The 27,943-nt window shown below is 39.6% G+C and overlaps 1 protein-coding gene across 1 annotated transcript in view; it reads right to left on the bottom strand.

Moving 5' to 3' along the window:
* The window catches only part of LOC129278122 (golgin subfamily A member 2-like), a 35,003-nt gene extending 11,974 nt beyond the window's left edge, over window positions 1-23,029 (bottom strand). Inside the window, exons 1-7 of the mRNA XM_064110607.1 lie at window positions 22,961-23,029; window positions 22,054-22,329; window positions 21,197-21,289; window positions 12,903-12,998; window positions 10,986-11,150; window positions 7,233-7,382; window positions 1,536-1,689 (exon numbers count right to left, since the gene is read on the bottom strand). Coding sequence (XP_063966677.1) covers window positions 1,536-1,689; window positions 7,233-7,382; window positions 10,986-11,150; window positions 12,903-12,998; window positions 21,197-21,289; window positions 22,054-22,329; window positions 22,961-23,029 — 1,003 coding nt within the window. The remainder of the gene's footprint in view (window positions 1-1,535; window positions 1,690-7,232; window positions 7,383-10,985; window positions 11,151-12,902; window positions 12,999-21,196; window positions 21,290-22,053; window positions 22,330-22,960) is intronic.
* Window positions 23,030-27,943: the final 4,914 nt, after the last annotated feature.

Raw genomic sequence — 27,943 nt, 5'->3', positions numbered from 1 at the left:
CCGGATCAGGTACGAAAAAAAAAATTGTGTTTTTTTTTACAAGTTGTCGAAAAAAAGGGGAAAATATCCGGAGACCGGTAGCTGACCTGAAAAGAAAGAAGTACAAACTTGCTTTCCTGAAAAGAAAGACCGAAGAAAGAAATTAGCGAATCAAAAAACGCTAAGAACTGAAATAGGCTTTCCGAAAATAATTTCTTGCGTAGAAAGAAAAAAAATTTCAAGACAAGGTCTAAAAAAAAAAATTCTTTTTTTTTATATACAAAATTAATTAATTAATTAAATTATTTAATAGCAAGAACAATAGAAACAAAAGGATTGAATGAATCAAGCAACCCCAAACAAAACAAGAACAAGAGTTGAAACAAGTTTAAGAGGAAGGGAACGACGCTCCTGACAATCCAGCAGAACCTATCTGTGGAGAGGAGAATAAATTCAAGACAAAGCGAAAGGCATCTGTGGAGAGGAGAATAAATTCAAGACAAAGCGAAAGGCATCTGTGGAGAGGAGAATAAATTCAAGACAAAGCGAAAGGCATCTGTGGAGAGGAGAATAAATTCAAGACAAAGCGAAAGGCATCTGTGGAGAGGAGAATAAATTCAAGACAAAGCGAAAGGCGTACAGTCAATGAATTAGAATAATTATGAAGGAAATAAGAAGGAAGGAAGCGTCGGATCAACGCCCGCAGCACGCAGAAGAGCGCGGAGCAGCAGGGGGGGGGGAAGCGAAGGCAACCCGTCTGCAAGAAAACGTATCTTATGTTTTCAAACTCACAAGAAATACGGCATAAGAAATGAAATAAACATCATGCAGAGCTCCACGCGGTGGGATATGACTTAAAACAATCTATAACCAAAGGAAGAGATTGAAATAAGGGATAAATGCAAAGATAAAACAGTCAAAACAAACGTTTTAAAATGCAATTTTGGAGTGTATGTAGCTACGTGGTGCTCGGCGGCAGGCAAAAGTAAAAGAGGAAATGGTCGCGAATTTGGGCGATGATCTTAGGATAGTGTGTTCATACATGTAGGGAGATGCCACGCGCGCCCGCAAGAAAATTGTGTACCTTTATTCGGCGTGCAAGTTAATCATAATGAACTAGCATATCAAATGAATATATCCCAGTTATTGACAGTAAATTATCGTGTTTACAAGGACTGCAGAAGGGTAAGATGAAAATATGTCACTGTGACCTTGACCTTTTGACCTCAAAATCAATAGGCTTCCTGGGATCTATGGTAGTATCATACACACCAAATTATATGAGCCTAGGTTAAGTCAAACTTAAGTTATCGCGTTTACAAGGAAAAGTTAACGGATGGACAGACAGACGGACGGACACCGAGCATGATACCATAATACGTCCCATCTACGACGGGCGTATAAAAATGGATGAAAAGATGAGTTAGGAACAAGGAAAAGGTTACAAACTTTATGTGCACAGATGACATATTATTTAGGCTTTGACTTGAAAAATCTATTTCCTTCATATCCAACTGCTACTCTTTATTTGTGACATGAAATGATCAATATTTTACCAATGGCCTGTGATGCAGTCTCTCCGTGAAGTAATGTCTCCTCCAACTCCCTCTCTCTGTTAGCAAGGATATCCTCCAAGCCATCTATTTCTTCTTGAGCTTTGGCAAGTTCATTGATAGCTCTCTGAGCTATCTGACCACCCTCAATCTCCACCTTAAAAAAATAAAGAAAAGAAGATAAGATAAGTGTCTCTGTTAGCAAGGATATTTTTCAAGTCATCTGTTTTTAAGTTTTAACCATCAAATAATTTTCTCAGAAGGAGTTTCAGACATATTGAAAATCAGAAACTTTGTTTCCGAAGCCAATTATTTAAAATACAATGTTGTGAAAGAGAAAAGCTGCAAGGTGTGATACTGTGATGTGTGCATGCCCTTGTGACTTAGCGGTATCACTGGTATGTTGTGAAAAGTCACTTATCATATGAAAAATAATAAATTGTGTAGTTTGTTTACATTTGTGTTTCTTGTATTGATATTAATAAGATCCCCTCTTGGCCATTTAAAAAGCCTCATATTCCAAAGCTCAAGGGGCTCCGCCCCCTTGAGCCCACCAGGGGCCCCTTAGCAATATTTCGCTCGTTAGCGCTAGTGGAGCAGTACAGATTCTCAACAAGAAATGTGGAGCTTCAACAAAAGTAATTGAGAATGACTGAACTAGACCAATACACTTTCAGAGTTATGATGGTAATTCAACAAATACCCCCAACTTGTCCAAAGTTCATTAACCTTAAATGACCTTTGACGTTGGGCATGTGACCTGAAACTCACACAAGTTTTTCAGTGATACATGAATACTCTTATGTCCAAGTTATAAGAATCAGATCCATAAACTTTCAAAGTTATGATGGTAATTCAACAAATACTCCCAACTTGGCCAAAGTTAATTGGCCCTAAATGACTTTGACCTTAGTCATGTGACTTGAAACTTGGGCAGGATGTTCAGTAATATTTGATCACCCTTATGCAGTAAGTCTGCAGGTTCCTATGCTAATGAGCAAATAGGCAAGATTCATCCAAATCCTCTCGTGGCTGAATCCTCCTCCCTGCAAAATCTCATGATTCGTGAGATTTTCTTTCTTAAATAATTAAACCCCACTATCTTCAGGTAAATGGAATATCATGAATCAAAAGAAATAAATGTTACTCTTTTATATTAGTCATTTCTTTTTTTATTATACATGTAAGATGTTGACAAGTAAATGAATTTTAGGCCTGAAAAGATGGCTCAAAACTGAATTTTCTTCCTCTTTTTCTCTTGCAAATTGTGCAAAACTTTTTATTTTGAGCCTAAATACTATTTACATCATCATAAAGCTGAAAGTGTGTACTTTCTCACAATGTCACTCTCAATATATGGTACCTTTTAATCTGGTCAAAATCACACTTTTCCCATCAAGATACAAGATGTGATTTCTGACATTTCTGAGTAGCACGAAATCCAGAGATCTGATTGGCTGAATAAGGCTTCATAACAACAAGCCCGATAAATTTGAGGAGATTACCACATGGGGAATGTGACCTAGTACAAGCCTCAGGAATGGAATGTTGATGGGTATGTGGTCTCCTTGACCAAACAGAATGCAGTATTCTTGTTTGAAAGCTGCGAAATGTATTTGGCCTAGGAAAAGTGTGATCTTGACCCGATTAAACAAATTCCTTTACAATCTATATCATATTAAAGCTTAGATCAGCTTTATCATTATCTAAATACAGTATCATTTGGGCTCAAACAGAAATAAAAGAGAAAAACAAGGAGCGCCTCTGGCTGTCTCACCTGCATCACGCGATTCAATATAGCAGCAGTGCTGACTTTGAAAACTACTATAACATAATTATTCACAAAAACACAAATCATATAATGACTACGTTCAATGACAATGAATGACAGTTGACCGTGATCATGCGACCTACAATGTAGGACTTGTCAGTGATACTTGATTACCCCTTATGTCCACATTTTATAAACTATATCTACAAACTTTGGAAGATAGGACAGCAATCTAATAATTACCTCCAAAATTGCCAAAGTTCATTGACCTTAACCTTAAATAGACTGGGCTATTTCGACACCTAAGAAGACTGAGGGGGGGGGGGGCTGATTCAGCCCCACCTTATCATCTCGGTGTTCAATTGCACGATTGCAACGAAAATTGGCACGCACGTTTCCCATGGCATAATCTACAAAACTATACCATCAAATTCTGTGAAAAATCTCATTGCTCATTTATTATGCGTAAAATCAAAAGTTTGCTCTAGTTAACAAAATAATGCCCTTAAAATTGCTAATTTTTGTTTCACATACTCTTTATAGGAATCTGATCAAATGTATTTAAAAAAAATTCAATATCACATTTATTTTCTTATGTATTTTATTGTTTTCTAAATTTCTTATGTATTTCCTTGTTTTTCAAATTTTGGTTTATTGTTTTTTAAATGGAAATTGTCAGGCACTTTATTTTGACCATAAACAAGATAAACTTAATTGATTTTAATCAGTAAAAAGAAAAATAATTATACATTTATGAATTTTGGCTGGAAACACTTTTTGCATTGGATTTGTACACAAATTCATGTTTTTGAGCAATTTTGGGTCTGCATGCACTTATGAAATGTTGCGTAATTTCGAAATCGCGTACCCGGGGGTCGCAATTTTGGTCTCAGAAGTTGCGTGATTCTTGAAATTAAAAAGTCAGCGAGCGATGTGGTAAAAAATATTTGCACGGCGGATTTATCACGAAAAATGTTGAGGGGGAGGGCTGATTCAGCCCCCCTCCCCGTCTTCTTAGGGTTAAATGACCTTTGACTTTGGTCATGTGACCTGAAACTCGCATGAGATGTTCAGTAATACTTGATTACTCTTATGTTCCAGTTTTATGAACTAGATCCGAACACTTTCGGAGTTGTGATGGTTATTCAACAATTCCTCAAACATTGCCAAAGTTAATTGACCTTTGACTTTGGACTTAGAGCCTGCACAGGATGTTCAGTGATATTTGATTACTCTTATGTCCAATTTTTATGAACTAGACCAATACACTTACAGAGTTATGATGGTAATTCAACGAATACCCCCAACATTAGCACAGCATGACATAATTATTCCTTAAAATGTGAAATTCATGTTCAAGAGGTATGTGAAAAAGTGGGCGTGGCCTATGACATCAATAACAAAAAATGCCCATGGGTGCCCAGGTGGCACTCGTCGGATTCTTGAAGTTGACTCCCCATACTACAGCTTCCAGCAAGAAAATCGCAGTCATACCCAACTTGACGGTCATGCAATAATGTTGATCATATCTATCCGACTATGACATCTCCTTGTCAAAATCATGTCGCAATCTTGGAGTTATTTTTTATTCTCATATGTCCATGTCCAACCAGATTATAAGCATTTGCAGATCAGTTCATTATCAATTGCGCAATATTGGCTTCATAAGAAAATATCTCACTCGCTCAGCAACAGATAAACTGGTACATTCACTCATTTCTTCACAATTTGATTTTGGTAATAGCCTCCTTTACAACTTACCAGATTCTCAACTTCAAAAATTGCAAAGGTTGCAAAATACAGCTGTGCGTATTGTAACTCTATCTAACTAGCAAGCGCAGTCACATCACCCCTACAATGTTGAAAACTCTTCACTGATTGCCCCTGAAGGAATGCATAGTCTTTAAGATCCTTCTTTTGATTTTTCATATAGTCAATGGAACTTCCCCCAGTTATAATAGGTCTCTGATGCATAATTACCAACCCTCAAGAAATTTACGATCCTCATCATCTAATCTCTTCCAAATTCCAGTTGCTCAGAAATCGTGCGGGGAACTGGCCTTTGCTCATGCAGGGCCTAGCCTGTGGAATTCTCTCCAACACAATTTGAAAACCCAGACTTCGGTGACCACCTTCAAGGGCAACCTGAAAACATACCTGTATAAGAGTGTTTTTTGATAGACATTGACTTATTGCTCAAACATGTATTATATGTAAATAGTTTTTGTCTTCTGCTCTGAATCGCCTTGAGCATCTAATCAAGATGGAAAGTGCGCTATACAAATCTCATGTATTATTATGATTATTTTTAGTCAAAAGTGTGATTGCAACCAATAATTTGCTGCATAGTATGCTGTGTTAGGTTGTGCATTGCTTTTTACAGATAATGCAGCAATACGCAGCTTAAGACCCAAAGGTGTTAGTCAGGCTTAATACCATCATTCATGTAGCTAAACTCACTTGAACTACATGTACTATGAATTTGGTCTAATTACCATTTGGTAAAAACATCACCTGGTCTCGGTCAACTGTCATTTACTCTGGGGACAGGAAGATCTATAATCTTTTCTGCTTATATTATGCACTTTATAACCTACCAGCAACCACAAACTGATTATAGACAAACTAGGATCAGACCATGTGGGATGAGACCAAACTAGGATTAGACCATGTGGGATGAGACCAAACTAGGATTAGACCATGTGGGATAAGACCAAACTAGGATTAGACCAAACTAGGATTAGACCATGTGGGATGAGACCAAACTAGGATTAGACCATGTGGGATGAGACCAAACTAGGATTAGACCATGTGGGATGAGACCAAACTAGGATCAGACCATGTGGGATGAGACCAAACTAGGATTAGACCATGTGGGATGAGACCAAACTAGGATTAGACCATGTGGGATTAGACCAAACTAGGATCAGACCATGTGGGATGAGACCAAACTAGGATTAGACCATGTGGGATGAGACCAAACTAGGATTATACCATGTGGGATGAGACCAAACTAGGATTAGACCATGTGGGATGAGACCAAACTAGTTTAAGACCATGTGGGATGAGACCAAACTAGGATTAGACCATGTGGGATTAGACCAAATTAGGATCAGACCATGTGGGATGAGACCAAACTAGGATTAGACCATGTGGGATGAGACCAAACTAGGATTAGACCATGTGGGATGAGACCAAACTAGGATTAGACCATGTGGGATGAGACCAAACTAGGATTAGACCATGTGGGATGAGACCAAACTAGGATTAGACCATGTGGGATGAGACCAAACTAGGATTAGACCATGTGGGATGAGACCAAACTAGGATTAGACCATGTGGGATGAGACCAAACTAGGATTAGACCATGTGGGATGAGACCAAACTAGGATTAGACCATGTGGGATGAGACCAAACTAGGATTAGACCATGTGGGATGAGACCAAACTAGGATTAGACCATGTGGGATGAGACCAAACTAGTATCAGACCATGTGGGATGAGACCAAACTAGGATTAGACCATGTGGGATGAGACCAAACTAGGATTAGACCATGTGGGATGAGACCAAACTAGGATTAGACCATGTGGGATGAGACCAAACTAGTATAAGACCATGTGGGATGAGACCAAACTAGGATTAGACCATGTGGGATGAGACCAAACTAGGATTAGACCATGTGGGATGAGACCAAACTAGGATTAGACCATGTGGGATGAGACCAAACTAGGATTAGACCATGTGGGATGAGACCAAACTAGGATTAGACCACGTGGGATGAGACCAAACTAGGATTAGACCATGTGGGATGAGACCAAACAGGAAGTAGACAGAGTTGCTTTAGACCAAGTAGAATATTATCCCGATGACATGTGACAATTTCTAACACACATGATCAGCTGTCACCAAGTCATTAAATACGAACTAACCTGTGCCAATGCAGAAGCTTGTCTTCTCTCTGTAGTTTTAGCTTCTCTCTCCTGGGCATTCCGCTTGGTCCGTTCTCCTTCACTTGACTCCTTTTCCCTTTTACCAAGCTCCACCTGAAGCTGAAGAATCTCATTCTCTGCATCTGCAAGCTATCAACATATGATTAAAATAAAAACATTTGCAACAGGGATAATGCCAGAATATCCATAAACTTACATGGAATTTGAAAAATTTGTTCACAAAATTGCACAGAAAAAAGGGGCAGCAAAAACATCAATAAAACATAAACATTGGACCACCAGACAATCTGAATCAACTACATGTATGTTTGCAGTGTTGAGCATGTTTACTCGAAGCTACTGCTGGGTTTAAACCATGCAAAGCAGTGCCTTTAGGCTATAGTATGGTGTAGAGTCAATTTATCCTTTCTTTTTGCCTTTTCATATTCAATCTGTTTTGACCTTTTAATGGCACTGCATATTTCTTTACATGTACATGTAGGGACGGTTATTGTAAATCATATATTTGACCAAAATTATTACATGATTTAATAGAGCATTATGTTTTATATTGTCTCTAACACCAAGTAATACTTTAAGCCATTGTATATCAAGGAATTTAAAAAATGTAATTTGTTTCCTATTTCAGTCCAAATCTTAGACACTTCAGCACATTGTTTCTATTTCTTTTCTACAGAAGGAGCATGTATTGGAATGTATTATACCAAACTGGAAAAGTTTGTCATTACAAAACATGATGCTATGATGCTAAGTTTGTATGGAAATTCTCTTAACTTCCAGTCTAATATGGAGACTCGAGGGAAAGAAAAACAAGTTGCAACTGCCGACTTATTCAAGTTTAAAGCTGATACATCTGGATGTTTAAAAGCGAATGAATCTTGTATTGTATTCATAAATATATTATAGATCATTGTGGACGACACAGAGGTAAAGGAAAACACATTCTTGTTAATATCAAAATAGATGTTAGAAAAATCAATATTATTGTGCCATGTGTCACCTCTCCCTGAGAATGTTCTCCTATTCTTCCATTCAATTGGCATCTTGTTATACAACTCGTTAAGAGAAAATAGATCATTTACATTTAAACCTTTTCCAAAGAAAAAATCTTCTGTTCTCATTTTGCCATCTGCAGGGATGCCACTAGGTGTCCTCCAAAAATACTGAAACTTATCGCGGGCCGAGATAGTGTCCAAGAAAATTTTTTTTTAGGGGGGTCCACCTTTAATTTTGGGATGGACACATGTCACAGGTAACATGCGCGATCGTTTGGAACATGTTTTGAAAGGGTGTTGAGGTGTTACTGCTTTGAAATAAACCGAGTGATTTTTATTAGAAAGATGAAAACGCATCTTCCGAGCAAAGTCGCAAAGGAAAATAAAATGAAAATAATTCTCATAGATCACAGGTTAATGAACGATCGGCGGGACATCATTTGTAAGTATTTTTAGGTGCTAGCGATTTAGAATTATTGGAATGATCTCTTGGTCTCATACAACGCATCATCTTAAAGTCGCAAGGGCAATTAAAATGTAGTAGAAATCGCAAGCACGCGCGATGATTCGGAACATGTTATTAAAATGCTTTGGGGAGCTAGCGTTTTCAAATCAATTTATTACTATCTTCAGAAATTAACTTTTGATAACCAAGAAGAAATATAATAGAAGCGGTGTCCGCTATCACCACGAGGTTGAAGAGAAGTGTCTATCATCATAAAGGAGGTAAGAGAGTAGTGCAGTGATGTCCGTCGGTAATACGACCTTTAAAAGTTCACGGCGGCATCCGCTATCACCACGAGGTTGAAGAGAAGATATCTATCCTCGTAAACATCGTCAGAGATAATACCGTGTCTTTCTCCCTGATTAATGCGACCTCTAAATAGCTAGCACCTCAAAAAAATCTTGAAATGTTCTGTACGATCACGCACTGTAACTAGATCTACGCCGATATTTTATATCCGATTTTTTCTCCAAGGGGCATGATCGAAGATTGGCAGGTGATCGCCGATTGTGGTAAAAATCGGGAGCCGATTTTAAAATCGGTTAATTAGAACAGGTACAATTACGATTTTAAAAATTAATTTAAAATCGATTTCCAAAATCAATTTTAAAATTGATCTAATCGCTGTCGGGCCAGTAGATTCCAAAATCAAATCTTAAAATTGATCTAAGATCAATTTTAGATCAGTTTTAGTATTAGTTTTTAAAAGCCCATTCACATTTTTACTGATGCTGACGAAAAGTAAGTTTGGTTGTCAGAGCATTATTTGTCCTGCGTCTAAATAACTATGTCCGATCGAGGGACCGTTTTAATTTCGGAAAGGTAGGAGAGACAGAGAGAGAGAAAGACTGATCCCGTTCAGCTCAACGTATACGTTTGGCACGCGAGCACAAAGAAGATCAATTAAGCACATCACCTAATGCAATGTTTCGAGAATTTAGGTAGGGAATTTTAAAACGCCTATCGGAAAGATCGTCCTTAAAGCTCATTACGTATTAGACAGCTGGCAGCCGTCTGTTTCAAGTTTTTTAACATTTTTATTTCTCCTCGTACACAGATGGCTCGCTATGGTGCAACCATCATTACGGGGTTAACAATGCAAAATCCCCCAGACGGCGCTCATCGATTTTTGTCTTTATTTCATAAAAATATATGAAAAGAACTGTATCAAATAAAGATCATTATTCCGTTTTGTCCTAAAATGCACCCAAAAAAGGGAAAATAAACTTAAAAGGGGAAACAACAGTAACTAATTGCTTCGGCTGTCGCGCAACTTCACTTCCCCGTTTTATTGGAACTTAATGCATAAACATATGGCCATTGAGTCCCTGTACAGATCGAGCTAGAACTTCGGTCTCTGTATTGGTGAGTGAGCTAACGGAGTTCAGCGGAACAATGAACATTACAGAGACGGAAGCTTTTGGTCTAATTACGTATATATGCATTAAACCACGGATGGCTGGCTATGCATACAGCTGAATTAAATACTTTCGGACGAGCTGCGGACTGACTGGTACTGTAACGTGGGATCTAACTCGGCTCGACTCACGTTACCTTGCTCCATGCTACCGATGCACGCCGTGTCCGACCGTGGCCGGGTCCCGCCTTGGGGCCATTGCATGCAGGCATGCATGTCCGCACATGGGAATGACGATGTAATATCGATGTGGCAGATATGGCAAGTTCCGACTCGGAGTCCTCGTATAAAAACAGTAGTAGTCTGGATGTATTCTAGGATAGTTGAGCCACATGGCTGATTTGCTTGTTTGTTATGTTAAGCAGTAGGCGAGTGCATTTTATTTGAGGCACTTGCCGGCTTAAAACGAAACTAGAATTTCAATTTCATTTTATTTTCCCAGCGTGTTTGTCCCATTGAAGACACTGCTAGAAAAAAAATCGCATCGAAATAAAAAAAAAATTGCCAAAAATCCAAAATCCGAGTGATTTCGAACGCGAACGCGACCCGAGTGATTATAATAAGCCCCCTCAACTGCGATGGTATGGGGATGTGTGGAGTGGAGAGAAAACAACTCTCTCGTTACAGGTTTTCTTTTGCACCTGGCCATGGAAGGGAAAGTAGTATGCCATGTAACAGAAAATTTAGTGTAAAAAGGGGGGTCCCCTCCGCAGCACAAACCCACTGTCCAAAATATACAGAGCACCCACCCCCACACTAAGAGGGTTGGACATTCACATTTAATAGAATGGCCAAATAAAGGTATTGTGACATACTTGTTGTGCCGCCATTCGATCCTTGTTCTGGAGTTGGTTCCTCAAATTGGCCACATCACCTTGCAACCTTTGCATGTGGTCATTGACCCCAGGGTACATCTGAGAGGGCTCATCTCTAGAATCTATCATTACAGCAGGCGGCTCAGGAGGAGGTCTTGGTGGAGGCTGGTGATAATAGTAAAAATGATAACAACAATGATGATGTTTCGTGATGGACAGCTTCTCTATTTATGTTTGTTGGACATCTACTTTTATTGGTCAGTAAACAGAGTGAGACTCCTTTCACCATACCAGCTACAAAATTACATTAATATGAACTATAGCACATCAATGATGTTGAGCTCATCCGGCATCTCGCAACGAATTTAACACAATTTTTATTTCAGCCCAGTTGACACTGTAGTGAATGATATTGGTGACATAAATTGAGGATATAGAATTGAAATTGATGAATGACATACAAGCATTTTTTGTGATCTATGAATAAATTTCATATAAATTAGCACAAATAATTTTCTAGTGAAAATTTCTAAACTCTTGTGTAGAACCTTGGTGAACCATATGTAGCTCTTAGATAGATCAAAAATAATCAAAATCAATCAACAAATAAATAAGAAATAAGTATTTTTTGTGAGTTTTGAAAATATATGAATAAATTAGCATATTATTGAGTTTCAAAATTCTGTGTTGAAATTTTGTATCACCACCTAGAGCTATCATATAAAGCAAACAAAATTGAAACTGATCAACAAATGAAGGAGAAAAATAGTTTTTTTGTGATTTATCATTTTTTTAATTTATTTTTTGTGATTCGCACAAATAAGCATAAATAATTTTCTACTGAAAATTTCAAAATTCTGTGTAGAAGTTTGGAGAACCTCATGAAGTTCTACCAGATGGAAGAAAAAAAAAAATCAAAATTGGTCAACAATTAAAGAAGAAGCATTTTATGTGAATTTTTAAAAATACGCATAAATTAGCATACAAAAATTTTCTAGTCAAAAGTTCAAAATTCTGTGTAGAAATTTGGTGAACCTCATGAAGTGCTACCTGAAGGAAGCCAAAAGATCAAAATCGGTCAACAAATAACGAAGGAGAAGCATTTTTTGTAAATTTTGAAAAATGCACATAAATTAGCATACAATATTTAATGAGTTTAAAAATTCTGTGTAGAAGTTTTGAATCCCCCACCTAATGCTATTATAGAAAGTAAACAGAATTGAAATCAGACTTGAAATAACGAAGAAGAAGCATTTTGAAATTCAGTCAACAAAGAAAGAGGCATTTTCTGTGATTTATGAATTTTGCATAAATTAGCATAAATAATGTTCTACTCCAAATTTCAAAATTCTTTGTAGAAGTTTGGTGAACCTCATGAAGTTCTACATGTACCAGATGGAAGAAAAAAAAAATCAAAATCGGTCAACAAATTAAGAAGCATTTTATGTGAATTTTTTTAAATATGCATAAATTAATTTCGCATAAATTAGCATAAAAATTGTTCCCGTCAAAATTTCAAAATTCTGTGCAGAAGTTTGGTGAACCTCATGAAGCTCTACCAAATGGAAGCAAAAAATTAAAAATCGGTCAACAAATAAAGTAGAAGCAGCATTTTTGTGAATTTTGAAAAATGTGCATAAATTAGCATATTTAATGAGTTTCAAAATTCTGTGTAGAAGTGTGAATCCCCCACCTAGTGCTATCATATAAAGCAAACAGAATTGAAATCGGACTTGAAATGGCAAAGAAGCGTTTTGAAATTGTGGATGGACGATGGACGCTACGCCACGGCATAAGCTCATCTTGCCCTTCGGGCCGGATGAGCTAAAAATTATATGATTTGCAAGGTACAGTACATGTACATGTATTTTAGAAAGCTTCTGTTTCATGAGTAAAAGTCACAATTTTCCTTATCACCTGCTGGTTTTTGGCATGCTGGAGTTGACGTCTCAATCGTCCAACCTCGTCCCTCATTCTCATCATCTCCTCCTCATCCCAATCAGTACCTTTAACCTGTAACACAAAAACACACACATTTGATATTTAACCATTATTAAACTGGGGGGGGGGGGGGTCAAATTGATACTCTCATCAAAATTAGCATTCTACTACAGTAGCTATACAAAATGAGTTAAAGGCAAAAACATACACACAAAAAACAAATTTAGGGCAAATTTCATATGCTTATTTGCATAATTAATTAATAAAAAAATGTAAACAATGAATTTTTTGAAAATTTTACTATACAGTCTTGGAGTTTACATCCGGCTCTATGCGCGTGCAAATTTTTGTGGCGATCATGCAATCAGTAACCGAGATCAAAGGGGGGGGGGGGTCAAATTGACCCCCCCCCCCCAGAATAAACTGGTCTGAAATAGCCCATTTAAAGGGTTAACCTTTGAACCCAATAGGCCGGAATATCAGCAAACCAGAGGACACGCATAAACCCGATAGGCATGTGACTTTAAAACATGGGTTCTAAATGTCTGGTGATCTTAAAAAAATGATGTCATCTTTCTTGTACGTGTAAGGATATTTAGTCGATAATTTCAGTCAAGTTTGATCTTGATTTCAGAAGGATTTAGCATTAAAAAATGGCCAAACTATGCTACTTAACTGCGGTGGCTCGTGTGGCATGTGCCATAATAGACGTTGTAATACGTGGCCAGTCACGTGCTAACTATGGGGAAGCTATTGATAAATCTAACTTAGTCAAAACAGTGATTTTGAGCCTAAAACAGACACTAAAGTTGATATTTCTGTATGTAGACTAGGCCTACAAGAATTTAAATAACTTCAGCCTAGCTGGCCCGGGTACTAGCGGGAGAAAGATGCCGTTGGGACTCAAATCATGGGAGATTGTGAGTGTGGTCGATACGTGCAAATAATTCAGGGTATGGGTCACCACCGCCCCTAATAATTTAGGGTTCAAAGAGTTAGGCCAATCTGTGCAAGTGGGTGTTCATAACGTATCAGGACATCTACCCCCTGGACATCCACCCCCCGGACATCCACCCCCTTAGGACAAGTACCCCCTAGGACATCTACCCCTGGACATCTACCCTCCGGACAACAAACCCCCAGACATCCACCCCCGATCCAGGGGGCCCCTCTATTGGCGGAGCAGAAAAAAAAGGGGGAGAGAAAAAAATAGAAAAGGAAAATGAGAGGAGTAAGACAAGTGAATAAAATAAGATGAGGGGAAGACTTAGAAAATATATAAAAATCTTTTGTGTCACTATGTAAGATTTTCGCTCACGCTTCGCGCTCTCATTGCCTGATCAATGATATATATCTTGCCGAATTGACAATTCAGAATATTATTTCGACAATGTTCTTTAATTATATTCGCTTTCACAGACATGAATACTGCAAAATCCTGCATACATACGTGTACCTTTCGGCAAAATTTGTTATTTTTGTTACCGGCTAATTAATTATGCAAATTTATGCATATTTTGGATCATTATGCTTTAATTTGATAATTTCAGCTCAAATGTTTATATTTTTGGTACAAATAGCATTTGCATCATTATGAATAATTGTACGGCCCTTAGAATATAATATCACAGTGAATGTTAATGTATTTTATTGTTTTTGAATTTCTTATGTATTTCTTTGTATTTTGTACCTTTTGTTTCGTGCATGTTTTGTTATGGGATCTGTCAAAGTATTGATTATCAATGGCAGACAATAATTAGTTTCAATGATTTTTACAGGTTTGTATTCGTACATATCCATGGGCATTAACAGATGCACCGACTCCCACACTCACATCTGCATACAAAGGTAAATTCCTGCAAGGAGGGCCTTCCCATTTAAAAGCACACTGGTGGTGATCCAACGAATTTCATGAACCTATCTGTATTCAAGCGAATGTCACTATTAACCCTAACTCTCCCGGGGTATTTTGATTCTTGTCCTTCCCGGCGGCCGAGATCTTAAGGGGGGGCCATAATGGCCCCCCCTTAAGATCTCGGCCGCCGATCGCGCGAGCGACGCAAACATTTGCACGCTGGTAGTGTGCGATGTAATCTACAAGGCTGTATGGTAAAATTTTCCAAAATAATGAGATTTTATTTTATATGAATTAATTATGCAAATTTATGCATAAATCATACTTTTTGCTCTAATTAACTAAATAAAGCCTCTAGAATGCTAAATTTTGGTAAAAATATTCTTTGTAGCATTCTTAACAATCGCAATTAAAAAAAACTTCAGTTTGGAAATTAATTTCTTATGTATTTTATTGTTTTATGAATTTCTTATGTATTTCTTTGTTTTTTTACTTTTTGTTTTTTATTGTTTTTTCAATGGAAATTGTTCCAGACTTAATTCTGATCATAAACAAGGCAAAATTAATTAAGTTTAATCAGTAAAAGTAGAAATAATGATACATTTATGAATTTTGGCTAAATACACAATTTGCATTGGATTTGTAAATGAAATCACGTTTATGAGCAATTTTGGGTCTGACATGCACTTACATAATGTCGTAACCGTGTACTCGGGCGTCACAAATTTGGGCTCAAAATTTGCGTGAGACTTGAAAGTAAAAAGTCAGTGAGCGGCGAGGTCAAAAAATTTTGCGCAGCAGATATATCGCGAAAATTGTCGAGGGGGGGGCCATAATGGCCCCCCCCCCCCGGGAGAATTAGGGTTAATTGCTTAAATTTTCATTATAAAATGTTTTTTTGAATTATGATATCAATCAATTCATTCATATTTACAATTTTAGATGATGGTTTATTAAATTTGAATCATGACAGTACTGTAAATCTCAACTCCTAATAGTCAATCAGTTGCATTTAATATCCTTTGGAGTAGTTATGTTCCCCGACCAACAGAATCTAATCACACATACATGTATATAATATATATATATTAAGTGCGTTTTTCTTTAGCAAAATGTAGAGAAAACAGTCTGCTGAAAATGAGATGTCTTGTGTGTTCTCCATTATGCTTGTCAAATTGTCCCAATTTTGAAAAAAAAAAATTCTCAGAACTGAACCCACATATTAATAAACCATCTAATGTCTCATTTTGCCTATCAATTAGACCGTTTTCCATGTTTTAAAAGCCAGACTGTGGTGTTCTAAAGTTCCACAACGAATAAGTCACTGCATGTCCTTTTAATAACAAATTTTGATAATTGGACTTCATTAACTGATTACATGTGCATCTCCATAATATATATTTTCCAATGCAGTATACACCTGTCCTATCAAGGATTGCCGCTTCATCCAACTTAGAGGCATCCAGCTTCCCCCCAGCTTGATATACACTTTTACCTTCGGGGTGTTGAATGATCAATGTCAGTTATCATCGAACTGGTGTTCCATTGGATGGCTTGATTGATAGGGCAGCCTCATATTATAAAAGTGATCTCTAATTGTTGAAATCAAATCAATTTAGTACAAGTATTCTGCGGAGGCAGTTCGGATCGAAGTCATCGTGTTTGTGTTCTTGAGATATGACATATTCTCATGTCACAGATCCATAGAGAAAACCAAAAACTTTTGTCTTGAGAGAGAATCTGCTGTCTGACCAGATCTTTATTCAGATAAATTCCAAGCAAGAATTGAAATAAGGAGGCCTATTGCTCTAGAGGTCAACATTCAGGTGTTAAAATGCTCGAAGTGCACCTTTCAATACCGCAGTGAACTGTGTAATGTCCCCTTGGCCATTTTTCGAACTTCTAATATTCACACATCTTCATATCTTCATAAGATAGACTATTTCTAATTGATAACGAAGATATCTTTCAGAGGATGGTGGGTTCCTGACATGTTTGGTGTTCCTGTAGGTTATTATTAATCCACTTCTTTTGATCGGTATTAAACCCAACAGCATCCAATAGCTTACCCAGCTCTGATAGGCTGCATGCGAGTCTGAGATATCACCATTAAAGTCTAGGTCGAGAATTTCTTCGATTGTAGAGCCAGGAGATCTCTTTCTATGAAGAAAGCAGTTGCCTAAGTTATTTTTTACTTGTCAACCGGTTTTGATACCACTGAACATGTCATTCTTCTTGGGAGACTGACAGTCTGTTTTGGAATTGATGATTCTGCACTCCAATGGCTTTCCCTTTACCTTTCCAACAGAGGACAAGCTGTATTCATCACTGGCATGCAGTCTCCTGTGACTACCCTTTGCTATGGAGTTCCTTGGGAGTCTGTCCTTGGTCCCGTGTTCTTCAAACTGTACATCACTCCTCTTGGCTCTATAATGTGGCAACATGGTCTTGGTATACACTTCTATGCTGATGACATCCAGCTGTATACCTCACTTTTGATCCAAAAGTTAAAGATACAGAGGTTCGTGCAGCTGCTGTTGTTGGTGCTGCCATTGAGGATTTGATGTTGGATGATGGTCAACTTCCTGGAGCTTAACGATTAAAAGCGAAGTATCTTGTTCTGTCATCTCCATATGCGTAATTATTATGACTACAACTCCAGTCTTATATAGGTGAGGAAGCTATATATCTCAAGTATGCAAGGCTAGATATCTTGGCGTAGTCTTTTGATAGAACAATGAGCATGAAGAAATACACATCACATGTCTGCCAATCTGCGTATTATCAGCTTCACAGAATTGCTGAGATCAGACATTGTCTTACATGAGGTGGTGCGGAAAATATCATCCATGACCAGATAACCTCTAGACTGGACTTCTGCAAACTGTCTCCATGCTGGTTTACCTTCCTCAGGCATCCCTAGCACTTTTTAACCATAGGACGCAGTGTGAAAATTTGTTCTGCATTGGGCAATGACTGGGCTGGAAACCTTCTTGTTTTGCCCATGTTTTTTACCATGGATCTAATCTATGTTTAGCCCCCTATTTTTATCATTTCCTCTTCTGTATTCAGTATCGTTCGGCAAAGAATCTTCAATGGCAAGGATTGGATAGAAGCTGTGGTATTCAGTTATTACTTTGATGGTTGACTCAGGGGAAAAAATAAATCGGTAATGACCAAAAAATGAGTAAGTGATCCGGTAGTACAGACCCTTTGCCTTTATTACAAATTGTTATTTTGTTAACCATGTTAACTGTCATGATTGCCGTTCTGATGGAGCCGAATCAAAGATATAATTTTGCTACAAGGATGTTAACAATGTACTGATACTTATTTCCGATTGATTAACTACACTGCATAAATCATACGTTTAATTGATTATTGGGTCTGTTATCTAATTATAAAGGATATATAAGATATTTTAACATTTGAAGCTTAATATTTGTCTGCCATTGATATTATTTTTTTTAAAGGTCATATCAAACATATACAAAGAAGATGGTTAAAAATACAAGAACATAAAAAAATATAAAAGAATAATGAAATACATATAAAATTGACTTAAATATTACATTTAAGGGCCAAACATTTATCATAATGATACAAATGCTATTTGTACCCAGAATAATAATTTTTTAGGAGTAATTATTAAATTATAGCACATTTTTGCAAAATATGCATAAATTTGCATAATTAATTAGCCGCAAACAGAAATAACAAATTTTCCTGAATGGTACATGTTATGTATGCAGGATTTTGCAGTATCCATATCGGTGAAAGCGAATATTATAAAAGAATATTGTAGAAATAAGATTATAAATAGTCAATTTGGCAGCCATTTTGTTTATGCAAATTAGGTGGTAAAAACATGAAAAATTGGCTTGGGAACCGGTCTTATCAGATTCAGCACATTCAAATTAGGTGAAAAAGACCGGTTCCCAACTTTTACCCCAAAATGCTTCTTGAACTCAAATTTTCCCCATATTGGTCTTGTCTATTACCAACCCTCAAGAAATTTACGATCCTCATCATCTAATCTCTTCCAAATTCCAGTTGCTAAGAAATCATGCGGGGAGCGGGCCTGTGCTCATGCAGGGCCTAGCCTGTGGAATTCTCTCCCACACAGTGTGAAAACCCAGACTTCAGTGACCACCTTCAAGGGCAACCTGAAAACATACCTGTATAAAAGTGTTTTTTGATAGACATTGACTTATTGTTCAAACATGTATTATATGTAAATAGTTTTGTTGTTCTGCTCTAAAGCGCCTTGAGCATCTAATCAAGATGGAAAGTGCGCTATATAAATCTTATGTATTATTATTATTATTAATGTCGCACCAACGCATAATGTCGCAAATTGCGACATTATGCCAAGAGCGTCCGACGCATGATGTCGTAGTTTTTCTAACGCATAACGTCACATGTCGCAACGCATAATGTCGCAGCAAATTGTCAATTCATAATGTCACATGTCGCAACGCATAATGTCACAGCGGTAGTTTCTTCAGGAATCGAGCTACAGATAAGATATAAAATATGCTTTCACTAAGTATTTTGAGACACGAGAAAGAGAATTAAGTGATTTGGAAATCAGGATTACTCTTTATATGGATATTTATCGGTTTATTGCCATTTTGTCTACTGCCTTTTTCCCCACTATCGCATGGTCTGATATCATTTCGTCTACCATTAGTTAATCAACTATCAACATAGTCCAATAACCATTTCGTCTAATTACCATCTCGTCTAATAGCCAGTTGGTCTAATAGCCGTTTTGTTTATCATTTAGTCTAATTGTTTTTTTTTTCAATTGGTCCAATATCCACTTTGTCAAATATCATTACGTCTATTATCTTTTGGCCTAATAGCCAATTGGTCTAATAACCACTTGGTCTACTCTCATTTCGTCCATGTTCCATTTGGTCTAACTTCAGGTGTTCGCTATCACTTTGTCTAAACCCATTTCTGCTAACAATCATTTGGTATCGTTGCCATGGGTCCAATCACCGGTATTTTCTTCAGGACTCGAGTTACATAACTAAACAATTGACGGCAGCGCGAGCCGAGAAATAGATTTTGGATCTAAGAACAGGACACTCTTTTAATGTTTTGTAAATTGTAAAATGGATGGGTAACTAGGTATCTTCCTACATTAATGTTAATAATGCGAGCAGAAGTTTTTTTATATTCTGATCTGAAACTGGATAATTCAAGCACGTTATAAATATAAAGAACAAGCTGTGTATAAGTTGATGAATTATGAAAACATGAAAATTATAATGCCCAAATCATACACTGTATGTACAGTATTACTTATTATCAGCCATATTTTAGAGCCATATTTTAGTCATGTTTTTTGTCTTGTTTCAAAAGAACATTTCTTCATTTATGCATTACACACATTCTTGGCCTCTTTTAAAACATTCCGCAACTCATGAGTCTTTCTGAACTTTACAGTATTGTTCAGCCGACTGATCAAATCCAAGTAGATCTACTGCCAGCTACAATCCCTGCTTGATTTATTTTCAGAGCTTTAGACGCATTCCTTTGTTAGAAAATACAAAACCAATATTTTCTTCTGTGGTGACCCATATTTTCGTTGTGTGAGATTCTCCGATCGAAATAGATATATTTTTGTCACTTTCTACCCACGCACAATGAACGAGAACTACGACACCGGGTCAGCTGTGGCTGCTTACCTTGGACTGAAAACTCTGCCGTACTGGTCCGGGGACCCGGGGCTATGGTTCGCGCAAGTGGAGGTACAGTTCCTTATTTGCAATATCATGAAGCAAGAGACTAAGTTCGCTCATTAGTTCTCTGCAAGCCAAATTGGCGCAGGAGATTTGGGATTTCATCATCAGCCCTACAAGTCCAAGACAGATACAACAAGCTGAAAGCGGAGTTAGTTTAGAGAACTGTTTCTGAAAATCAGCTTCTCAATGCAAAAGAACTTGGTGATTAGAAACCTTCACAACTCTTTGCCGCATGAGACAGCTTCTTGGCAATTCGACTCTCGAAGAGAGCATCCTCAAACAGCTGTTCCTTCAGCGTCTATCCAACAACGTGATGATCATACTCACCTCATCCTCGAACACTGTTCTAATCGAACAAATTGCCAAGTTGACAGACAAGATTTTGGAGGTCGTTGCCTTGTGTTTCTGCTGCGCTACCTATTCCTCCCAAAAACGCTTTTTCTTCTGCGTCTGTTTACATGTTATTTCCTCTTATATGCATAATTTTCTTTAAAAATGTGTGTGCTCTTTTTAACATAGTTGATAATGATCGGATCAATAACAATTCTTTGTAAGATGGGCCCCTGCCGTCGTCTCCTTCTCTTGCTTTCCATTTTGTAATCAACATATAATCAACCTGACCAATCTATATGAAACTATCATGTTTGAGATCTTCTAACCTTGTTTTGGTCTTGGTCTCTCATTGCCATGTCTCTCAACCTTGCTTGCATCTGTTCTAGGTGATGTCTCAAAGACTTTGCCTCCCATTCTGCCTGTTAAAAAAAATAATAAGCACCATACCTTATCTTTAACTTCCAAGTTATCAGAGTTCTATTTTCAATGTATTTTGTTTTTCAAAATTAATATAGCACAATACATGTATTTATTTTACCATAACAATTATGAATATTATTTCAACAAATAAAAATTCAGAGTTCTTATGAAAATTTTGAAATTGTTTTTAAGTGTGCAGTATGATACGAGTACAAAAGTGCAGCAGAGTATATCTCTATATTTGCTGCAATATACAAAGTCATCATCAACATATCATTATTATTACATACAAAAATAAGATTTAAAATAAGTAAATTAACTTGCATTTAAACCTAGTTTTTCCAATATTTCTCAAGCTGTTCACAATTCCATTAAAAGCATGTTGCCATAACAAAATTTTGAAGTGAATGTTCAATATAGATTTGCTCTCAGCAAATCAACTGGAATTTTTAATAATGAAGAGTGCAGTTATCAAAACAATCATTCTGAACCTGGAAAAATGCCTTGTTTTTTATACTCATCGCTCCTAGGCAAAACATTTCCTCTACAAGAATGTCAGTTCTTAAAGCAATGCAAGGCCCTTGAAGGTTATGGCTATGGATGACCTGTTGACTGACCTTGATGTCCCTTTCATTTGCCATGAAGATTTGTTTTAATTTCCCTTTTGTGCTACAATATAGAAATATACATATAGTGGTCTGGTCCTAAATATGAAGAAATTTAAGGCCTGCAAATCTTTGCAAACTGCCATATAGAATACAACCTTTTGCTGGTAGCGTTTGGCCCTCTCGGCTTCCTGTTGTGCCTGTCTCATCCTCCCCATCAGCTGTACCTGTAATCCTGCCAGGGATTGCCCTACTACATCACCCTCTCCCTGAGGTCCCACTAGACTCTCTTCCTCGACTTGCTCGGTTGCCATCATATTGCCAACATGGTTGATACGCTGAGCTACATCTTCAGGTTGGAGGGATGAGTTGAGGAGGTCGTCGTACTGGGCTTGTCGGTCACGGAGGCGGTTCCTCATGTCTTGGTTGGCTTTCTGTAAAAATAATTTCAAATTGAAATTAAGGGGTAGTTATAAGGTTGGTAAAAAAAACTAGATATGCTCGGCGGGTTGCGCAGCCGAGCACATGTATCCCCGAACCCACCGCGTCATCCGTCATTGCAATGTATAGAGCTCACACAGATATTTGACAAATAAATACAATTGTCATGGCGACAATGACCCTGCCCACATTTTGCCTGTGGGTACCAAATTTGACGACAATAATATGACGTACATGTAGCAGCATGACTGCAGAACCTAAAATATTGTCCATTATCACCTGTTGGGGAATACAATTATAGAGTAATATGGATATATCTTATAAACCTACCCCTGAGACCCCCCAACAAAAATGATAGGCATCTTGGCTTCACCTTCTAATATTGCTTCTGTATGCCAACTGTTATGACAAATTGGAAAAAAGCAGAAGTTACAGGTTTTACCAAATTTTCCACAAAAATATGATTACCATGGCAACCATGTCTCCACACACTCCAAAATCATTAGGCAGCTTTGCTTTACCATAATGGACCTTCATGACAAATCAGAAGATAATCAGAGAAGAAATGCAGCTGGTAGAGTGCTCACAAGGACATCTCTGCTATTTCTACAAAAAACTTATTACCATGGCAATGATGTCTCCGCCCACACCAAAATCGATAGGCGGCTTCGCTATACCACACTCAACCTTCATGCCACATTTGAAGATGATCGGAGAAGAAATGCAGCTGGTTATGAAAATACTTACTATGATTTTCTTATTTACGAGATAACTGGATATACTCATTTGATTTGCTAGTTCATTACGATTAACTTGCACGCCGAATAAAAGTACACAGTTTTTCCTGCGCGCGCGCAGCATCTCCCTACGCACGCACTATCCCAAGATCATCACGCAAATAGGCGTCCATTTCCTCTTATGAGCCTGAACGCAGGAAATGTTGCCATGCAAGGCGAGGGGTCGGTGGGGGGTTCAAATGAGTATATCCAGTTATCTCGTAAATAAGAAAATCATGGTAAGTATTTTCATAATTTACTATCAATAACTGGGATATACTCATTTGATTTGCTAAACCAACACGGATTCAACGTGAAGGGAGGCATGTCTAGACTAAGAAGTGCGTAAAAAATAGGGAGATGAAGACACGAAGGCCGCTGCCTTAAGGACAGAGGAGGCAAATAAGGCCTCATGTGAAGTAAAGTCCTTAAGAGCAAGGAGGTGAAGGAATAGAAGAGCGTCAAAAATGTGGTCCTCAAGATGTCGTATACGACGATTCCATAGAAAGAGCCCAAGAAGAATGATACTATAGTATCATGGGCCCTCGGCCTAGTGTCAGAAGGAGAACATCATCACCAACTGACTTGATCGTTTCAACAATCCAGCGTGAAAAGATGTCTCGAGAAGCTGCCGCAAACGGCTCGCGCGACAAAACAACCAACTGCACAGAGTTGGGAATTGTCTGAAGAATGGCAAACAAAGACAAGGGTTAGAAGTCACACCTAATCTAAGCCAATCCCGGCAACGGTCCGGGAGCGATGCATAAGTATGCAAAGCTTTGTACTGTAAATGGTTATATATAAACAGATACAGGAGGGATCTCGACTGATAGACAGACAAAAGATACCCTGAATACCGACCCAAGAGGGAGTTAGTCAAGCGTCAAGAACGACCGACAGGTGCCATGACGGACTAAGCCATACAAGCTCAACGTTTGAGAAGAACTCAAGAGGATGTAAGATTCGGATCGAAGGTATTAATCATCCGTAACCGGACGGATGATAATTGCCGATGATCAAAAAACGATCCGATTTTGTTGAAAATTTCGACAAGAATCGTGATCGGAAGACTGAAACTTGTACGGTTCAGTAAGTGATCAATCAATCAATCTGAGAAGGCAACAGCGGGGCTAATAAAAGCCACGGTCAAGTCACCGGCTTAATAATTTAAGCCAAGCCGCAACCATGCAAACGTAAGGAATGCGAGATATCTCAGAAGCCCCCGCGTGGGAGAAAGCGCCCAGAATTCGATATCTGTCTCAAATGCGTGAGGGCAGAACATCTGCAGAATTCTGATAGAGAGCTGTGGCAGGACGTTTCCAGCGGTCCGATAAGGACATGGAACGACAGAGAGTAAGGTTGAAGTAAACCACTCGTAAGGCAGTCAATGTGTCGAGAAAGGCGACTGAGTGCCATCCTGTTAATAAGAAAATGCCACGGACCTGCTATCTATGTAGAATAGAACAGTCTGGTCATAACAGCACAAACGGGCGTGTCGGAGAAAAAACGCGGCACTCATCACGACATAATAAGTGTGATAGACAGAGCGATCGAGAGAGGACCCCGGATCCCCTTTCTCCCGTACTAAATAAAACACCCGCCCGAGGGTGCAGTGCCAGCGGCGGGAGAGGTGGGAGGTGGTTTGGCTGAAGCCACCATCGCCGAGAGGGCCCGTAAGGCTAGGCTGCGATGGATGTCTGCTGAGTGGAGCAATCTCTAGCCGCGGCAAGCGTACGCCAGAGGTGAGCTGGCGAACAATGTCTCTGTCATGATCTTACGTGTAAACGATGATCAATAGATGTCAGTCAAGATGTTCTGAACCAACAGACATCGCCCGACATGATACCCCAACAGTTACGTTCCCGACGGAATCGAGTGAGGTAACAACGGCCCTGTCCTATCAAGGTTAGAGACGGAAACTGGCTAAGAGTGTCTAAGTCCTCGCTTGACGAAACAAGCGGAGGAGTAAGGCGACTTGAGGAAAATAATCACCAATATTTCCCTCAGTCTGCGATGAGAACCAGTTGTTTACGAAAACAGCCACAAGGCCTGGTTTCTCTGGTGATCGCAAGGGCAAGCACCGCTGGCGCCGGTTGCGACAGCATGGAACAGTCTGATATCGGTAAGATAAGGAGTTCCGAGAAGCTGCGGGGGCGGCAAAAATGACGCCCTAAGCAGCGGGAGATGAGAATCTAAGCTTCTAAAAAGAAGAACTCCAGTGAAGTAAATCACTTTCATGGAGGGACTCATCCACAGTCGGCCCTAGAGAAAGCGGGTCGTGGTGATCGTGGTTAGACAGGCATAAGTACACACACGCATACATTTTATACATAAATGTATATCCAATATATATATATATATATATATATACATATGCATGCACGCAACATCTATCCACGATTACATCATCCTCGGTCGCGCAGTGACCATGGCCACATACATTGCATGGAAGGAGAATGAAAGCAGCCTGCGAGGCGACTCAAGTGTGCCGAGTGAAAAAGCTTCTAAATAAGAAGACAACTCGACAAACGGGCACGGTAAATGTATCAACCGTAGCCCACTCCACACAAGGAGGAGACGGCGGAGACGCCCGCAAGCTTGACCCACATAGAGGGCAGTCTATAAGATAGACTGTTAGAGCTCGACCGATGGCCTGGCGGCGGACAGTTTGGTGTAAACTCGCCGACCCGGCACGGTGGGTGCACCCAGGAAGTAGGCATAGAAATGCCGACAGAAAAGCCTGGGGCTTTAAACAAGCCTGAACGCACATACACAGCCAACAATCTAATGACATACATGTATACGGCTGTTTCTTCCTTTCGAGATGATGCTCACCCGACCGGGAAAGACTCGGGGAAGAAGCTATGAATATCAACAGGAGGGGGTATCTAGCATATAAATAGCCGATTCCCTCCAGGTGTTCGGTGCGGGTGCTGCCGGCGGGGTCCGACCGATGATGGCAGCTCGGGCAGGGCTCGTACGAGCCGCCCGAATATGAGATAAATAGGTTAAAAATAACCATAATGCACCGGGTGGTGAAGGCATAGCGATTACTAAGTATAGGTGAACTATTAATCGCCGTGACATTCAGATCCGATATTCATGCTCATAAGCTCGGAGAGCTACGAGATAGTGAGACATACCGCTGAGCGGTGATGGTGCTAATATCGGAGTCGCCCTCTCTACAGCGGCGATCGCTGGAGGACTGGTGTCTGTACTAGCCCTGACTCAAACCTTACAAGAGTAGGATTTAAAGGTAAAGACAGGGCACCCTTACTTTCGTATAGAAAGTGAGGTTCAGGCAAAAAGCTGACGGTCCCGTCGCCTGGGCGGACGGTCCGCGGGCGTGATAGGTTGCCCTCTCAAAGGCAGCCAAACATTCTCACAAGAGAAGGACGGTATGCGGTCTGTAAGAAATTCTTACCTCCAATCTACAGACCCGCCTAGGGGGTAGAATGGAGTGAGTTACCGCTGAAAGAGTCGTCGCCGTAAGTGAAACTTGACGTAGAGGGCGAATTCTGGAGTACCTGCATATTAATGGGGGATACCCATGCAGGTGAACTCGCCGACGGCTCCCCGGGGTGCGGGTTGGCGGGAGAAATCTCAATCCGCTCAATACCCGACACCGGCAATAAGACCGACAAAAAACAGCAAAGCGGCTTCAGCATCCAACCAGCGATTTCGGGAGCTTGCCGACTTACTGGGTGAGACCCATACGTCAGCAGCACCTATACATATCGAGAATTCACCCGTGTGGGTGAAAGGGCCGGCAATTTCATAAAAAAGAGCCGGCGGTTGGTGCGAGGCTGCTGATAAAGCTCGGCCGTCGCGTAGCGGCGGTCTTATAATGACGGAGAACACGAGGGTAAGAACCTGTAATGCTCGGGGACGTATAGATGCAACCTGTACGGATGCAAAGTCCAGCCGTCAGTCACCGAGAGCTTGCCGACATGTTGGCTTGAAAGCCGTATGTTGGAAGCACCTGCATAGAAACGGGGTCACCGTGTAGGTGAATAGCGTTTCAATAAATGCCCGGCGTGAGAGGGCAGGTGACTGCTTTAACCGCACAGTGCTTAGCACGGCGGCTGAAGCTGATATGAAGCGTGGGGGAATTACCCGCACTGCTCGTGGGTGTGTGAAGCAACATGAGAGTTGCGACGCCTGACCCACATTATCGGGAGTCTGGTGACATAATGGGGAGCTACGCCCGTATGTCGATAACACCTGTGTATTAGCGGGGATTTCCCTTGCAGGTGCGTGAGCCGGCGAATCATGATATTGCCGGTGACTCTCCGAGGTGTGAGATGGCGAATGTCTGCTTGACCTGCCCGGTGCTCGACACGGCGGTTTTAGCTGACAGGGAGCATGAGGATAAAGATCCGTGATACTCAAGGGCGTTCTGTTGTATCATGAAGTTACGACGCCTGGCCATCGTCACAGGAATCAGAAAGAAAGGTCTGCCCGCAAAGCGGGATTAGCGACCTAGAATTTCTTTTTCTTCCTCTTCTGTGCGGCCCCCGCCGGGGGGGGGGGGGGCAGAAGAGGGCACAAGAGACGGGGAGGGGGACGTGATATCTCGCATGAGAAAAGTCACCCAAATCTGATCAAGCCGTTCAGGCACATGAACGCAATTTCATGGTTCCACCTTTAAGGGCGCGTGGACGCGATTCCACGGTTCCACCCTGATCAGTTAATCGTGAGATTGACGGGGTCGAGCTCACGTGTCTCTAGCGACTAGGGGCTGGTAGCCCTTTGCTAATGCTCCCTGACAGAGACTGACAAAGCATCGAGCCTAGTCTGTGCCGGGAAAAGAGTCCCACGCTCTTAACCC

This window comes from Lytechinus pictus, chromosome 15 (genome assembly GCF_037042905.1).
Source record: "Lytechinus pictus isolate F3 Inbred chromosome 15, Lp3.0, whole genome shotgun sequence".
Lineage (NCBI taxonomy): Eukaryota > Metazoa > Echinodermata > Echinoidea > Temnopleuroida > Toxopneustidae > Lytechinus > Lytechinus pictus.
The sequence above is the reverse complement of the archived record's forward strand: the minus strand, read 5'-3'. Positions and strand labels throughout refer to the sequence as shown.